At 37.3% G+C, this 19,618-nt stretch overlaps 1 protein-coding gene across 1 annotated transcript; it reads left to right on the top strand.

Moving 5' to 3' along the window:
- Window positions 1-2,569: 2,569 nt before the first annotated feature.
- Window positions 2,570-7,765, top strand: LOC118646691. Its single transcript, XM_036290143.1, has one exon. The coding sequence runs from the start codon at window positions 2,570-2,572 to the stop codon at window positions 7,763-7,765; it is 5,196 nt and encodes a 1,731-aa protein (XP_036146036.1).
- The last annotated feature ends 11,853 nt before the right edge of the window (window positions 7,766-19,618 follow it).

Below are 19,618 nucleotides of genomic sequence, written 5' to 3'. Positions count from 1 at the left end.
GCAATTTGCTGCAGATGCTGATGAGATTTCCTACAACACCGACGAAATAGGTCATATTATTTTCATAAGGAAAAACGGAGAAAGAGTCTAGTGGACCGAAATGTTCTACATCTTCGGCAAGATGCAAAAGACAATGAGCATTATACGTCATAAAATCAAGCCCATAAATGTTTTCAGCATTATTAATAAAAATGCATAATGATGAATGAGCTAAGGACAAATCCGAGTCTAAGATGACAAGTCTACATAAAATGCGAATACCCAGATTTAGAAACATAAAATGCGAATATACCAATGGATGGACAACGCCTGCAAAAACTACCGGACCACTATAACATAAAATTTGCCGTTATTCAGTGGCCTTAAATTTTTTAAACTTGACAATTGAAGTAGGTATTCGTGAAAATTCATGAGGACACCAATTTTTTACTGTTTCTAAACGATGAGAAAGCAATTTTGTAAGTCGAGGAGTCAGTTTTACGAAAGAAGAATATTTACCCTCGATGAGGCCGGATTCAATTTTCTCCATAACACCTAATAATACTGGATGCATATATTCATAAGGCACCTGAGTTGGAATTTGCATTGGAAGACGAGAAAGAGAACAATTACCTTCTTTGTGATGTTTGCTATCGAGACATTAAGTATATTCTTCAACAGTTCTAGGTCCATGATTTACTCCACGTAAAGCCATAATGCTCGGACGCACATATTCATCTACTATCCAACATTTTGAACATGGTATTCGTGCATTGTGTGCTGGGTGATTCAACATTAATGCACGAACAGGTACATCTGCGATGAAACATCTAAGCTAAATCGTTTTTCTCACACCATTAAATTCAATTCCATTGTCCACAGTTTGAAGAACTTCAAAGACAAAATATTCGAAAAAATCTGAAGGATTTTTAGGTTTACTTGAACCTTTCCAAATACCTACGATTTCTGGCTTAGATTTAGGAATATTCGCTATTCTAATCTCAATTGGCCACATTTGAATTTTATCGAGATTATTCAAAGTCACTCCGTCAGTGTTAAAATCAATTAAAAGATGTTCTGGGATTTGCATAGCAGGAGTTTCATGAAGAATGGAAAGAAGACCTGCTGCAAATCCTAAGTGAAGATATTCGCCTCCAGATACTTGTTGAAGTTCACAATGTGTTCGAGGAGTTTGAAGAAGTGATCTAACATCAGTGTTCAAATTAGAAAAGCAACCATGAGACCTGAGAACTTTTAAAATTGCATTTCCCTGCACATGGGACATATTGGTAGATGAAAAAACTTTAGCAAGCTTAGATTTAAAATGTTGTAAAGTATCACAAGCTTCAAACTCTTTTTCCTCATCCATTTGTATCCTATCTGCATCGGTATCTGAGCCAACTATGTCTTTATCATCAGATACTTCAGAAAATGTATCATCAATAAAAATTTCATTATTAATCAGACTTATATTAACATTATCTCGAACATTCAGTATCGAACATGCCTCGAAAATACTCTCAACATCACTATCTATATCATTTTCAACATTCAATGCTGTTATCTTTATTTATCGCTGAAAGAGTAGCCTCAAGACGAGAACGCTGCCGTTTGGATAAATCATAAATGACTTTTCTACATTTTATTTTCTTTTTATTACTGTTGAGATTATTTGCTTTTGTTGTTAGTATTTTCTTTTCTTCAGTTTGTCCACATATACACGCACACACACACACACACACATATACCTTTAATGTTAATACAATTCAAGCGTTCAACCAACTCATTCATATTTGATATGTTGCGCTCGCGAAATATCGTTGCGTTGGTATGCTCGCGCAACCGGAAACGAAGGAAGAGGAAGAACGGAGGAGACGAGACAAGATGGCGATAGATCTCCGAAAACGCAACGTGCGTCTTGTGCGAATTCAATAAACCCAAAGTGAAATCCAGTGAAAATACAGTCCACTTTAATCGACCATTACGCAACATTGGTCCTTCGAGCCGGATCCACGGAGAAAAGGCCGTGGATTCAACGAAATCGACATAATCAACGAAAGAAACGGTGACGACACGCGAGGCAGTCTTGGGCCTTCGGAACGATCGACATCGAGACATCGTGCATGGTGTACAACAAGGCAAGCCATCTTCATCGCTAAATACGAGATTGCAAGCACAACGCAAGGCTCGTATCAACTGCAAGACGCATTTTTTCGGAATTTGCATTACGGCCGTCGAATATTCGATCAAGGCCATAGAGCGAGCATAGAGAGCATACAGCATCCAGCATCAAGTAAGCACATCGACCAATCAGAGGCGCTGACAGTGGCGCGACAACCGAGCATAGAGGGCGCACGAGATCCAGCATCGATCGAGTGTAGCAGCCAATCAGAGGTGTAGTAGCAGCCAATCAGAGGCATAGTAGCAACCAATCAGAGGAGCAGCAGGGCGCAACGAGCGAGAATAGGGAGTACATCGAGCGAGCTCATATAGTGAGTCAGTGAGCACATTCCCATCCTATCCTAACCCCAATTCGGAATCATCAAACCAGTAGTAGAGTTCGCATACATTTTGCATGATTATAACCACAATGGAAGCTCTCGTTAAACGTCGCGGTCAATACAAGGGTAGAGTTACTGCGTTTAAAACATACATCACTAAAATCACACACAGATTTCCAAATGCAACACAAGCACTCGATGAAACACACAGGTTAGAAATTCGAGAACGTCTTACGATCATTCGAGAAGTTTACGGGAAGTACGATCAGGTGCAGGCGGAGATCGATGAACTCACGGTTGATGAAGGAGACACGATGCAATACCGAGAAACATTCGAAGAAGAATATTTTAACGTTGTGGCACAAGCAGAAGGGTTGCTTGCTCGCGGTAAGGTGACGCAACGGTCTCTGAGTGCTGCGATGAACGAAGATCGCGGTGCGGGGGCGGCGCAGGAAACACACACACCGGTAACTGACGACATCAATTTTACTCATAACTTACCGCGACATGCCAATCAAAATATCATTTTTAAAACACCGGGTATCAGGCTGCCTACAATTGAATTGCCGAAATTTAAAGGTGATGTAGAGGAATGGCTTGGTTTTAGAGATACGTTTGAATCGCTTATACATACAAATGAGACAATAGATCCAATACAAAAATTCCATTATTTAAAGGCTGCGTTAGAAGGTTCGGCGGCTCAGATTATCAAGTCTTTCGAGTTTTCGGCTGCCAACTATGCTATTGCTTGGGAAACCATTTCTAATCGCTTCAACAATAAAAGTTTGCTAACTTACAATCATATAAGGGCCATTTTTAGCATAAGTTCAATAAAAGAAGAATCAGCAATTCAATTACGCAATGTGATAGATACATTAAACAAACATTTGCGAGCACTAAACGTATTAGGTCAGTCGACAGAACATTGGGATGCTTTATTGATATATTTGCTTTCGAGTAAACTTGATAGTATAACAGCTAGGGAATGGGAGAAAGAGAAGGCCGACAAGGAGCTCCCTACACTCGAAGAGTTTAAGGTTTTTCTCAGTTCAAGAGCGAATCTGTTGGAAACACTAGATTTAAATAAAAGAAGCATGCACAAATCAAAACCGTCGGATCATATAAAATCAAAATCGTTTCTTGTTCAAAGGCAGGAATGTGCAGTATGCACAGAAGCACATCATTTATCAAGTTGTCCAAAGTTCTTACAATTTACCCCACAAAGGCGAGCAGAGGCTTTAAGAACAGCGAAGTTGTGTCTCAACTGCATGAAGCCAGGTCATTTCATCAAAAACTGCAAAGGCGGAACGTGTCGAAAGTGTGCTGGCAAGCACAATACATTGTTGCATTTCGAGAAGGCTTCTGAGTCAACGGGAAAGGCTGAAGCGGGAAAGGCTGAAGAAAACAACAATACTTCTCCTTCGCTTCTATGTTCACACAACAGGACGAATGATTACCACGTCATTCTGTCAACAGCAATAGTATTTGTAGAAGATAGTCAAGGCAAGAAACACAAGGCTCGTGCAATATTAGATCCAGGATCACAATCCAGCTTAGTCACAAATAGACTGTGTGAAGAACTGCAACTCGATAAGGTCAAGGTAATGGTAAATCTTGAAGCCGTCAACGGCGCATCGTGTCAAGTACAACACAAATGTAAGTTAAACATTGCAGCATGCCACAACAAGTACGAATTTCAGTTGTCATGTCTTGTGATACCAGAAATAACAGGCAATTTACCCAATAACAAGGTGAATACACAAGATCTTCAGATTCCTTCAAACATTAAATTGGCTGATCCTAACTTCCACGTGCCAGCGAGGGTCGACATTCTAATAGGGGCAGATTGGTTCTGGAATCTCCTTTGTATAGGCCAGATCAAGCTCGGCAAAACACAGCTAACAATGCAGAAGACAAGGTTAGGATGGATAGCTGCAGGTCCAATGACAAGTAGTTGTGCAACGTCAATACGTTGTCACTTAAGCAAGTCCATGAGTATTGAAGAACAAGTGGCCAAGTTCTGGGAGATTGATGAGTATTCTGATCAGAAGATACTCTCTCAAGAAGAAAAAGAGTGCGAGCTCCACTTCTCGCAAACGACTAAGCGCAACAAGGATGGTAGATTCATTGTTAGCATTCCATTCAAGGAAGATCCAAGCACCTTGGGTGAATCATACAACGGAGCATTACGACGATTGATTAGTCTGGAAAATAAATTGCAAAGGAACCCGGAACTTAAGGAACAATATACAGCGTTTCTCGAAGAATATAAGGCCTTGCATCACATGACTAAGGTGGACAGTACCTCAAATTCATCGACAGTCTACTATATGCCACATCATTCTGTTGTGAAGATCGACAGCTTGACAACGAAGGTCCGTGTTGTTTTTGATGCATCGGCGACCACAGATAATGGCATTTCATTGAATCATATTCAAATGATCGGATCAACATTACAAGATGATTTGTTTTCAATACTCGTTAGATTTAGAAGTCACGCATATGTAGTAGCATCAGATATCGAGAAAATGTACAGACAAGTACTCATCGCACCAGAACAACGTTCGTTACAAAGGATACTATGGCGTCAAAATCCCGAGGATCCAATAGAAGTATTCGAATTGAACACAGTCACATACGGCACTGCATCAGCACCCTATCTAGCAACAAGGTGCATAAGGGAATTAGCAGTGGAAACTGAACAACAATGGCCCGACATAGCAAGAATCATTCGGCAAGATTTCTACGTAGATGATCTCTTGACAGGAGCAGAGTCAATAGAGGAAGCAAGAGATATAGTGCATAAGATTTCGAGTGTTCTGAATTCAGCAGGATTCAAGCTCCGAAAATGGATCGCAAATGAAGCTGCAGTCATAGAAGACATATGTACAGAGGATCAAAATCCTAACGGAATAAATTTTAAGTGTGGTCTACCAACGAAAATCCTTGGATTAGTCTGGCAAGCTCATCAAGATATGTTAGTTTACAGCATAGAGAAATTACTGTCTCCAAAGGTATCCAAAAGACAGATACTGTCAGAAATAACTCGGATATTCGACCCGTTAGGACTTCTGAGTCCATGCTTAGTACTAGCAAAGATTCTACTACAGAAATTGTGGATGCACAAGTTATCATGGGACGAAGCAATTCCAGCTGACTTGCATTCTACTTGGATAGCATTCCGTAACCAGATAAACGATTTGAATCAGATCGAAATACCTAGACATGTGATTTGCAGGGGCTACACCAGAATCGAATTACATGGGTTTGCAGATGCAGCACAAGGAGCATATGGAGCGTGTATATATATTCGCTCAATGGTTGATCAAAACACAAAGCAAGCACGATTGTTATGCTCTAAAACAAGAGTGGCACCACTTAAACAACAAACAATACCTCGCCTAGAGCTCTGTGCAGCGCTTACACTTGCACGCTTGACAAAGAAGGTGACAGGATCTTTGAATATATTGTTCGACAAAATTACATATTGGAGCGATTCTACAATAGTACTCAACTGGATACAAACTCAGCCAAGCAAACTACAAGTATTTGTATCAAACCGGGTCGCAGAAATACAAGAACTAACGGACATTCGTGACTGGCGACATGTGCCAACAGAAGAAAATTCAGCCGATCTACTTTCGCGGGGTGTATTCCCTAATCAACTGTGGCAATCAAGGATTTGGTGGTATGGTCCATCATTTTTGTCGAGATCAGAAGATGAATGGCCGGTCACAGCTCAACCAGAAGTTCCAACAATGGAAATGAGACGTACAGTTTGTGCAGTTAGACACATTCAACCAGATAAATCGTTTATTTTTGAGATTAGTAACAATCTAAACAAGTTGATTCGAATAGCAGCATATTGCAGACGCTTTATAATTAATTGCAAAAATCGAGGTAAGGTAGAGTCAGGGGGCCTGACCGCGATCGAACTAAGGAACTCATTACACAATATTGCAAAGATTGCTCAAAGGGAATCTTTTCCAACAGAAACGCGAATACTTCAGCAAGGTGGTTCCATCACACAAGGAAAATTGGCAACACTCAATGCATTTATAGATAAGGACAATCTCATTCGTGTAGGCGGGAGATTAAGAAATTCGGAGTTTCCTTCAGATAAAAAACATCCCATAGTTTTGTTGGCAGATCATCAATTTACAAGGCTACTTTTCAGAAGCGAACATTTAAATTTATTGCATGCAGGACCACAACTACTCCTAAGCTCAATACGCGAACAATTCTGGCCGATCGGAGGCAGAAATCTCGCCCGAAAAACTGTACACGGTTGCATTGAATGTTTCAAAAACAACCCCACGCATTCGAAACTTCCGTTGGGACAGCTGCCAAGGGAGCGCGTATCTCAGTCCACCCCTTTCCACAATACGGGGGTGGATTATGCAGGTCCATTTATAGTAAGAGATAGAAAAGGAAGGGGTTGCAAAACAAGCAAGGCATTTGTGTGTTTGTTCGTTTGCTTCGCGACCAAGGCACTTCATTTGGAATTGGTGTCCGACCTAACTTCGGAAGCGTTCATCGCAGCACTTAGACGTTTTTCGGCTAGACGGGGTAAACCTGCGCGTATATATTCCGATAACGGAACGAATTTTGTCGGAGCAAATAGAGAACTAAAAGAGTTGGCTCAATTATTAACAGATAACGCTACATCTATCGAAAAAACAGTAAATGAAATTGGCATTAGTTGGCACTTCATACCTGCTCACTCACCACACTTCGGTGGTATTTGGGAGGCCGGAGTAAAATCCACCAAACACCATTTGAAACGAGTGGCAGGTAACGCGATTTTGACATATGAGGAATTATACACACTATTAGTTCAAATTGAGGCGATACTAAATTCTCGTCCCTTGACTCCAATGTCATCCGATCCTAACGACCTCGCTCCCCTCACTCCTGCTCACTTTCTCGTTGGTCGTTCGCTCACTTCGCCAGCAGATCCTACACTAACTGATGTTCCAGAATCCAGGTTGTCCAGGTGGCAACTAATCCAAAGTCTTCAACAGCATTTTTGGAAGCGGTGGAGCAAGGAATACATTTCTGAACTACAACAACATGCAATCAAAACGAAATTGACCGATCCCATCGTGGAGGGCGCGATGGTGCTCATTAAAGACGACAACCTGCCTTCACTCAAATGGAGGCTCGGACGTGTTGTAACAATCCATCCAGGAAAGGACAACGTAGCCAGAGTTACTACCATCAAGACATCGACAGGAGTAACGCGTATCGCGACCGCGAAGCTTTGTCCGTTACCGATAGAATGAACAATGTTTAAAAATATTAGTTTAGTTGCGTTTACGACATAAGTACTATTATTACAGTGTTAGATTATAAGTTGTTTATTTACTCATCACATTGCTATAATCCGCGTAACCTTAGTATTAAGCTATAAATTTCACGAAATTTGTTTTTGCGACATAGCATGATTTAGTCACAAGTGTGCAATGAACCGATTAATTTGTATTGAAAGTACCTTTCAATGTCGGGGGGTATGTTGAGATTATTTGCTTTTGTTGTTAGTATTTTCTTTTCTTCAGTTTGTCCACATATACACGCACACACACACACACACACACATATACCTTTAATGTTAATACAATTCAAGCGTTCAACCAACTCATTCATATTTGATATGTTGCGCTCGCGAAATATCGTTGCGTTGGTATGCTCGCGCAACCGGAAACGAAGGAAGAGGAAGAACGGAGGAGACGAGACAAGATGGCGATAGATCTCCGAAAACGCAACGTGCGTCTTGTGCGAATTCAATAAACCCAAAGTGAAATCCAGTGAAAATACAGTCCACTTTAATCGACCATTACGCAACAATTACTTTCCTTTTTTTTTCGATCGAAATTGACGGCCCAGAACTGCACGACATGTTCATCTATTTTTACCCTATTTAACACACTTGCGAACAAAAATTGAAAAAAATTAAAAAACTACTTCACAACCGAAAAAATGAAAAAGGAAAACAGTTCTCAATCCAGAAATAATAATTAAAGATGACAAGGAAATCACACACAATATAAATACTTGGAATGAATGAAGTAATAGAGAAAAGAATAATGATTATATCAAAAGACAAAAAGACACAATTAATAAAACCAGCAATTACTTATATATTAATAAAATCGAAAGATAATTTATTGAAGTAAGAAAAACAAATATTAATGAAAGTGATTCTTTATTACGGTTTAACTATGTAAATATCAAAAAATCTTTTTTACCAATTAAATGTTTTATAATTGTAATATTTTAATAAAAAAGGTAATAATAAGAAAAAAAGGACATTCTCACTATTAAGAAAATTATTTTGAAATATTTAGAACAGTAAAAAATGATAGTCAATCACATAAAAAGAAATAAGTACACAATGTGAACAGTGTTAAAAAATGTAAACAAAATATAAATAAATAAGATGTCAATTGACATTTTATGACAAATTAGTCAAGTTTATGTTATACTATTACTGTAATTTAAATGTTAAAATGCAGTAACAAACCAAAAAAGTGCATTTGCTTTTAACATCCAGGGATAAAGATCATACGGAAATACTCTCACAATTTGGATTTTTCTTCTTTTTATGATTCTTCAATACTTACGGCAAATATTTATCAATTATGATAAGAAAATATAATTAAATATAATGGAATTCTATTTAAAAAATTATACACAAATGTTGCACATTTTTAGATATATGATGATATGTAAATTGGTTACAAATTAGTATAACTTTCATTGTGGGGATAAATAAATTATTGAAACAGATTACATTATTACAGAGTTAGAATATATAGAGAGCAGAAAAGATTTCGCAAAGATCTCAGAAGTAAGATCGCAAAGATTTCAGAAATAAGTCGTGTACATGCGTTCACACACCTCTCTGTTCTCCTTTACAAAGTATTAAAAACAAAAACGCATCGTATTTGGCGGCAATAACGTTGCCCTCAGTGAGGGCACAGTGAACGCACGCCGTGCTGCCACCTTCATTGCACGGCGTGCGTTCAGAGCAATCGTGTAATTTCATGTGAACTTTTTCACTTTTCACTTTTCATTTTTCACTTTTCATTCTATTAATTTCACGTGTACTTTTTCATGATTTACGCGATCACATAACTGTGTAAGTGAAAAGTACTAAACACTAAACGAGGTTATATTATAGGGAATAAAATAAATTACTAATATTGAAGCCAGCGAACTATCACTTTATTTTTGGATTGTGGACTTTACTAGAACTTTATAGAAGATTAGAGGTTGTTAGAAATAACAGTAAAATAAGAAGTATATATCAAAGAATAGCCCAAAGATAAATGTCACATATAAACAAAAAGAAATGTTATTAAATCTTTTACAAGAAAAACCTGAGTTAGTAAGAGAAAGAATAAATAGGAAAAGCGAAAGTCGACAAAAATTGGTAAACTGAAAAATATTGAAGAATTTATTGATAATTATATTATGAAAATCAAAAAGTGAACAAAATATACTTTTCTAGAATGCTATTTGGGACGACGTAGCAGCCCAGTTAAATGCAATAGAGGGTCCAGATAAGAGTGGAAAAGAATGGGCAAAGGTAATTTGCATATATAAAATAAAAAATAAATTTTTAATTAATATTACCCAGATAGCCAAATGAAAGCAACGTGTTGTCATTTTACTGTCACTTATTCTCTATTAATTTCATCAAACTAAAGCTAAGGTGTTTCCTCAAATTGTCTGTTGTTCTGACATCATGTAAAATTCTTCATTAGAATTCAACAAATTGACGGCAAGTTGTCAACATGCATGCACAATTTGCTGTCAATGTAACAAGTTTATTATTCCTCAATGTATGCATTTACAATTTCATAAACTCATGAAGTTATTTGCCCTCCTGATGCTAACATTGTTCCACATTAAATTACAATGACAGCAAATTGTGGGCAAGTTTACAACATACATACAGTGCATTAATTTGCTCGATATGCTTAATCTCGCTTGGCTATTTGGGTAATAATATTGATAAAATGTTGTTTGATGACTTCGTAGACATGGCAAGACATAAAGGGATATATATTAAAAAAAGAAACCAAAAGGCGAAGCTATACAGAAGGAACAGGAAGAGGACCTCCTACGAACATATTATTTTCAAATTTTGAAGAAAATGTTTTAAAATTACTGATACCAGAAGCCGCTGGATTGGAAAATATTAGTGAAGTTGGAATTCAGGATGATGTTAACATGAATAATAATATAGAACACACAAATAATATACATATCTCAGAAACAGAAAATATACAGATAATTATGCCAGAAAATAAATGTAACTTGGAACCAAATTATTTAGAAATGGAAACTGAAAATTCTGAAAACATAATGCCTAACAATTACAACGAAAATACATCAATAAGAAATGCAAGAAGAGGTAAAAATATATTTATTATTTCAATATATGTAGTAAGTTTTCTAAGACTGAAAAATATTTAAATTATAGGACAATCAACGCAGCAGATGTCATCTGCTTTGTTAGATATACAAATAGAAAAATTAAAACTGAAGAAAAAAGAAATTAAAATAAAAAAGAAATCGTTAAAAGTAAAAAAAAGATTTTACTTGAGCTCAAAAATATAAAAACTCAACTAAATGATACTAGTTTTATTAGAGATATTTAATTTTATTTTTGTTACTACAAAGTGTGATAATCAGTGATACAAAGAATTTTTTTAATTAGTTTATTCAATATCAGTATTAAAATATTTTTTTTGTTTTTATTATCGCAAAGTCTATTGCAACTAGTGAGTAAAATAATTAATTTTTTTAGTTGTACAAGTCTTTGTTGCAATTGTAGTTTTTAAATATTAGTTTGTTATTTATACAATTTATTAAAAAAAAAGTCAATCTGTTCTAAGGTATTACAAATAATTGATTTAATTTTTGTTACTACAAAGTGATATAAAGATTTTTTTAAATTAGTTTAATTAGCATATTTTATAGCGATATTAGTATTAGAATACCTTTTTGTTTTTATATTGGCACTTATGTAATTAAATAAAAACTATTTGTTCCATCAAAATATATTTAATTTTTATTCTCCACAAATGTATAAAATTACTCCTGTGCATACATAAAAAAATAATATATTTAATAATATAATATATTTTCTAGTAAAATAACACAATTACTTTAAGTAAAATATCTTTGTATTATAGATTCTTGAATAATATTCCCTCTTATACGCATATTAACATCATTTGCTATTTCAATTTCATCTTCTATGTTCTCTTCTCTATATATATTTCATTTTCTGCAACATTGTACTGCTTAGCAATGTTATGCAACACACATGTTGCATTCACAATACATGCTAAAATAGTTGTAAAATATTACAATAAAATGTACTTAAAATATATTGTCATAAAATAAAATATAATAATAAATAATATTACCTGTAAATTTTGGTGAATAATGCAAGGCTCTTTCTTTGCGCAAGCATCTCCATCTTCCTTTCAGGACTTCTATTGCTCTTTCTACTGAGTATCGCGCTCTAACATGACAGTCTGTGTATAATACACCTGGAGATCTTGGTGGCTGATTCAATTTCATTAAATATGGTGTCATTAAGGGGATGCTGGACGGTCAAACTTGATCGGAATCGATAATGTAGAATCATTGGCGAGACTGGAGAGATCGAACTCTTGAGGTCCTGCGCCGCGCGCCACTTATGAAACTAAAAATGTCAATAAAATCGATAATGTGACCATGTCGATAATGTCAACATTCACAATTTCCATTTTTATGTTATCAGTTTTATGTGAACTCTGTTTTTTTGCATTACCATTAGCGGTAATTCACGTAACACCCCAGTGAACACAGTAATATAGTAGCAGTGTAACAGCAATGTAACCGAATATAACAGGTTACGTTACTCTGAAATTACACGTAACTTACATGTAAGTTACAATTTCCGACTCAGCAATATAACGTGTTATAATTACATGTTATCTAACCGTCACACAACAGTTACAAAGAAAAATAAAATAGAATAAAAATTTCATTTTTTTAAAAATTATTTTTATAAACAGCACATACTAAATTTAGGATAAATTTTTATTAATTAATTAAATTTAAATTATGTTATTTTTTATTTTATTCTTACTTGCCGCTGCTAGGTTTGAACCCGGGGGACTTAGGATGACGAACCTTGTACTCTACCTGTTACGCCAATTTGACTCATCGATATGGGTACTTGTTATTGTCTACATATACCTATATGTTATAAACTGACGCAACTATATTATTTTTTATAAAAACAATTAAATTTTGCAAAACATATTAAAAATAAATAGCATTAATTTATTTACTTATTAATTTCATTGTTAAATTTATCTTCTTCCATAACTTTAATAATTTGATGGAAATTTATATCTATTAGCACTAATACTTAATTATATAGATCATATATTCTAAGACAAATTTAATAGTACATTTATTATCCTGTTTTTGTTTAGTACATGATGAATTTAAATTTTGTGCATTTTTTTGTGCGCAGTAATTGTAAACAAACCGTTATTTTTGAAAATATTATCTTTATGATAATTTTTTTTAATATCAAATGGATCTCTCATTCAGGATGTTATGGTGTTGTCTGATTTCTGAGTCAACTACGACGCATCGTTCCGTAATAACATTGATACGAGCGTGTTATGTTACGATTATACAATTTTTGTTACATGACTGTAATGCTAAAACGATGTATAACATTTTTATTATCTGCCTATAACAAATGTTACAGAGCAGGTTATTTACATGTTATATAGCATCTACTTATCACAAGAATAACAATGTTACATTACATGTAACTTCCATGTTATATTGTCGCTATAAAATATGTTCACTGGGATGGATTGCGTATACATATTATCATGCAATGTAGCCACTTTTTCTTACGTCCAATACCATTTTAGGTCAGGACGTCACATGCATTGGCAATACATTGCATATAGATACATTGCAGATATTTTCTTATCTCTTTTTGTACTGCGTTTATGAATTACATATACTGTTTATTGTTTAAAAAATTCTGTATATTGGTCTAATCAGATGCAGATCATGGTATTTTTCTTGTAAATAGCCAGCTCACGATAAACGCCTCTGGCATTTTTTAAAAACTAGCCAGCTCACGATTTACGCCTCTGTTATTATGAGGCACTATTATGAGGGGTCTACAATGGCAGCAGGAGTAATGGAGTAGGAGTAAGAAGTAAGAAATATGAAATGAGATTTGCCTATTTACTCTTTTTAATTGGTCAATTGTTACTCTTACTCCTTACTCCATTACTCCTGCTGCCATTGTAGTCCCCGCATTATTAATACTACTACTACTATTACTACTACTACTACTACTACTATTATTATTACTACTATCACAATTGCTTCAATAAATGAAGAAATTGAAGAAATAGAGTAAAAAATTTTACATCTACTTTTGTTGCAATAAATCTTACATGGCCATTTCTTTTTACAATTACACAATTTGCAATTAAAACAAAATTACACTTACAAATTTACAATTACTATTTTTATTTACACGATATATCACATAAATCACGTATTGTTAGATAGCAATTGCGCGTATTGAACGGTAATCAATCGCCCCCATTCACGACTCGGTCCGCGCACTGAGTGGGCATACTCCAAACACCGTCTTCGGGGACCGATTCGAATTGAGGGAAAACCGACTCCACGGATAACCATCCTCGCGGGATAGACGCGCAAGCTGATCGCAGCAAACAGCTGATCGCCGCAGATAGCTGAGATAAACCATAGAGATATATAATATAGAGTCAATCTTCTGTGTCTTCGTCACTCAGCTAGTCTAGTGGGAGATTCAGAGGCGCGCTCCCCGCTCCCCGTACCTCACGATGCCGTTTGTACCACACGCATGCTTTGATGTACGGGGAGCGGGGAGCGCTCTCCCACCAGACTAGCTGAGTGACGAAAACAACACCTTACTACATATCGTTCTATCCCATAGAAGATGCGGACAGCTCCGTTCACAGAAGGTTGACTCTATATTATATATCTCTATGAGGTAAACACGAGCCCGCTGCGCCAAGTGCCGTCACTGCGCGTACCACAGCGCCGCTACCGTCGGGCCTTAGGGCCGCTCCGCACCAACACATCGTCGCGACACCGCCGCGGTTCCGAACACCGCATTATCACCGCTACCAACGCGCATACGCAACTAGCGCATACGCGCGTATACGTACTACCGAAATTGCAAGGGTCGATTATGTATTTTTAAAGAAAGTGAAAATGTGAAAATATGAGCCGCACTGTCTCTACTGATTAGTGTATACTTTTAGGATTAACGATATACACCAATCACTGTTGCTCGCTTTTCAAATTATTATTTCTTCAAAAATACAGAATCGACCCTTAACCCCATTACTTCCCAAGCGGACATTTTATAGTCGATTGGTTTTCGGCTCAGAAAAGTGATGAGATCACATGAAAACTTAAACAAAATATGCTCTTCTACGTAAAAAGAGTTGCTCTTTTCAGATTCCGGGGTCAAAATTTCAAAATTTTTTATTGAAAATTAAATATGGCGGCTCAAAGTTGATATAAATTTTTTCATCCACTATTGACTTTTTATAGTAGAAAACTTCGAAAAATTTTGTCCATGACTGTTGTAAACGATTGAAGTGACGGAGTTTGCTTCTTTAAAATATAAACTATGATTATTAATTAATTTTTTAAGTAATTCAAGTAGTTCAAGATGGTGGATGCAGTATGGCGTCCCCCGGACCCCGGAATTTGACCCCGGAATCTGAAAGAGCAACTCTTTTTACGTAAAAGAGCATATTTTGTTTTAAGTTTTCATGTGATCTCATCACTTTTCTGAGCAAAAACCAATCGACTATAAAATGTCCGCTTGGGAAGTAATGGGTTAATAAACGCTACCAGGGGCTCGATTCTTAAATTCATTTGCAAGAGAAACGTATTCGCAAATTTTGTTTTTACAGAAAAGTTGAAAATTTATTGGCTATCGTATGGCTTTTAACCAATAAACTTGCAACTTCTCAGTTAGAGCGGGTATTTGCGCAGACGTTTTCTTGCGAATGAATTCAAGAATCGAGCCCCAGCACCGACCACGTCGTCTCTCTAGCAACGCGATAACTAAATGCACAAATTAGCTTAGGGAACTTTCTTTTTTCTCAGTAGACACTGTCCGGCAGAAATGCCGGTGTCTCTTAGCCCGGATTTACAATAGTGTTGTAAGCTTTATGCCATAAGGAATTAATCAATTATATTCGATTATTCTTCTCATATTCGATTATAATTGGTCAATTTCTTATGGCATAAGGCTTACTACACCTATTGTAGATCCGGCCTTACCAAACTTCATTACACAGCTCTCGACATAATTGGAATATAAAAGTGGAGTCCCATGCAGCGGATTATGCGGAAGCGGAACGAACGGATCACCAATCACAAGACCGCTTCGACGGAATCTTTGAAAGAGTTCTATCAGAATAATCTGCGTGATTGGTAATCCACTCTTTCCGCTTCCACGTAATCCGCTCCATGGGACTTCACCCTTACATCCTTAGCAAGAAAAGAAAGTGAAGTTTGGCAAGGGACACTATTATTGCCGCGCGCGCGCGCGCATGCACACACACACACACACACGCACGACGCACGCACGCACGCACGCACGCACGCACGCACGCACGCACGCACGCACGCACGCACGCACTCACGCACGCCCACGCACTCACGCACGCACGCACGCACGCACCACGCACGCACGCACGCACGCACGCACGCACGCACGCACGCACGCACGCACGCACACGCACACGCATGACATACATGCACTTTTTTACATATAGAATAGGCCATTCCACCGCTATTCCCGTGAAACGCAACCACAATATTTTTCATCGTTCCTCCGTTATAATTTACGTTGTCTACAAGATAAGTAACGTATTATTTCTTATTTGAACATTTGTTTGCCGTAGCAATAATAACACGTATAAATTATATGTTTATCTTACGCCACTTTTTTTTGACAGTTTTGGTCATACATGTTTTCTATGATCAATAAAATTTCTACAAAACGGTATCATTACAATATTCTTTGAAATAATCTCGCTCATTCAAAGAATTGTTATTGTCTTGGAAAAGGCAAGAGTTTACAGTTTTCTACAATACTGACAAAATGTCGTCTCATACATTCAACGTCATTCGAATACGTTTCTTTGCAAGGATTTTAAAACTATATCCGTTGCAAAAGCAGCAGCATATATTCCACAAGATGTTCCATCCGGTTGCATTTGAACTTTTTCAAAGCTTATGTCGGTTGGCAGTACTTGTGGAAAACGAGCGCTTATGTATTCTTTTTCTTTTGACGTTATTTTATCGTATGTACAGCCCGGTATGCTGTCATAGACGTACAGTTTGATTCTGTCAAAAAATATACAACGCCAGTGATTAGTACAATTGCCTCCTATTATTTGTACACTTTTTCTAAAAGTGGCTGTAATTAATTGTGGAAATTCTATGTAATGTACACTTTGTGTTTCGAAACAAGACGTTTTCTGTCACAACGCGTAAGAATAGATCTGATGAATCATCATTCAATAGATTATTTTTAGGCAAGACATTGTTTTTCACCGAAGAAAGAGATATCTCACGACCATCTAAGACTCTTCTACGACTTGCCATTTCATTATCTGTCGGAATATAATCAGTTATTTCATTGATTATAATACAGTCGTCTTCTTCTGTCGCAACACTAGGAACAGAAGTACTGCTTTTATTGAAATATTATTTTTAATTTCTATATTGTGCGTAATGTTTTTTTCTTCTTTATTGACTGACACCATCGTTGTATGTTGCCGCTTAGTGTTATTATTATTTAGATTTTTGGACAACTTTTCTTTGCTTCTAATATATATTTTGGTTCTCTGATGGGCATATGTCTATTATACCGACTGTCCAAAATTCAGAAAGCATACAGTCCATAATAAAACGTGTTAAAAAATTAGACACTGAAAAACTATGCAACGGTGTCGTCAGACAAAAACGTGATTCTGAGGGAAACGCAGGATGGATTTCGGGTTGGGACGTGAATGGATACTTTAATTATTGCGTACCACTCAACATGTTGTTGGGGTTTTGCGAGATTACAGACGCGTGGTGATCAACGCTCGTCACGAGTTAATTTTAATACGCGCGCGTAACGATAACAACAGTCTAATGGGAAGTTCGGAGTTGGAACCCACGATTGATATATTCAAGATACAATGGCGCATGCCTCACGTACTGCTGAACGAGATACATAAGTTGTCGATGCTGCGTACTCTGGAGAGCGGACGGTACCTGAGCATGGCTTTTTGTTCGTGGGATCTGTACGAGTTTCCGCTATTGCAGCAAACAACTAAGCATTCGTGGGCCATCAAGACCGCTACTCAGCTCGAGAAGCCACGATATGTTATCTTTGCTCTGCAGACGGGTCGAAAGAACATTGTGTCCGAGGATCCAAGCCGATTCGATCATTGCAAATTGACAAACGTGAAACTGTATCTGAACTCGGAATGTTATCCATACGACGATATGAACTTGGATTTCGATAAAAATAATGGGCGATTCTGTACGACATGTACGCGCGTTTCTGCAAGGGTTATTATGGATACGAGTATCTCGAGCCAAACCTCACCACTTCAACTTTTCTACTTAACGGTCCATTCGTAATCATCGATTGCTCTCGACAGAACGAATCGGTCAAGAGCGCAACCGTGGACGTGCGCATAGAATTTAAATGCAAAGAGAATGTGTCGACGAATACCACCGCGTACTGCCTCATCATACACGACCGCGTGGTTCAGTACAACCAGTTGACAAACGTTGTGTGCAAAATCACCTAACAGCGTTGTCTCGTTGTACATTAAAGGAGAGGGATAGGACGATATATAAACTCTATGACACATCGAAGTCAATCACAGTCTTCTCAATAACAACAGTCATGTCTGCACCAACGTGCGTAGACCTGCAAGGTTTATCGTTGGAGGAAAGTTTATTGTTAAGAAATTTGCCTCTCTCAAAGATGGATTTGAACTCACCCACTACATGTTTACACCCACCTATCCATGGGAATACCTTACCAAGACAGAAAGATGTCAGGTGGCATGGTTGAAAGTGAATCATCATAGTATTTCATGAGAGGATGGATTAATTCCACACAGCATGGCTATGAGTTTGATTACAAAGGCGGTGATGGGTACAACGACGACTGATGATGAAATTATTGTGTACGTCAAGGGACATGAGAAATGAGAATGGTTGCGTGATTTGCTTCTGGACGAGGCGAGACAGGAAGCTTGTTACGTCTTGGAAGCGTTAATTCCCGAAGATACCAAATCTATGGTTACCCGAAACGTTACTTCCGCGCGTTACCGGTCAAAAATTGAAACCGTTTTATATCCCGTCTGTGATTACTAATTGCGGGTAGCAGCTTTCGCGGTTTTCATCAGAGGGGGCTCTCTATTTGTAATTTCAGGGCGACCGCCGCACGTCTGCTTAATTCCCAGGGAACGCCGAGAGCCAAAAAGATCGTTTATCGCTTATTGAGTGGAGAGAACAAATAAAGGATGAGAGACGGGGTTAAATGATTGTTTTTATTTATTTATTGATTTATTTGTGTTACGTCCCAGCCTTATAAGATATAACTCTTTATTCAGTAGGAAGGATATTTCAGGGGAGAACAGGTAAGGCAGGGGAAGAACGTAACAAAACGTGTAGAATTCCCATAGGCACACAGTTTAAGAGAGGGTATGTGCCTCGGGTCAAACGCACCTTTTATGACTCCAAAATATAGGTCAACGTGCCGATAGGCCCGCTATAACCCGTTTCGAGTCGTACGTCCGTCGGTCCCAGTTTCGAGTCAACGAATTGAATCGCTTTAACTCGGGATCGGACCAGGTGCAGTTTTTGTTCGGGATAGGCGAGGTCGTTATTAATTCAAAAAAATGATAAAGTTTTACATAAAATAACAAAAGTATTTATTCTAAATACAAATAAAAATAAAAAAAAAATACCAAATAACGCTGAAGTTGTGGTTTGACAATTTGTAA

Source organism: Monomorium pharaonis, chromosome 7 (assembly GCF_013373865.1).
Source record: "Monomorium pharaonis isolate MP-MQ-018 chromosome 7, ASM1337386v2, whole genome shotgun sequence".
Lineage (NCBI taxonomy): Eukaryota > Metazoa > Arthropoda > Insecta > Hymenoptera > Formicidae > Monomorium > Monomorium pharaonis.
The sequence above is the reverse complement of the archived record's forward strand: the minus strand, read 5'-3'. Positions and strand labels throughout refer to the sequence as shown.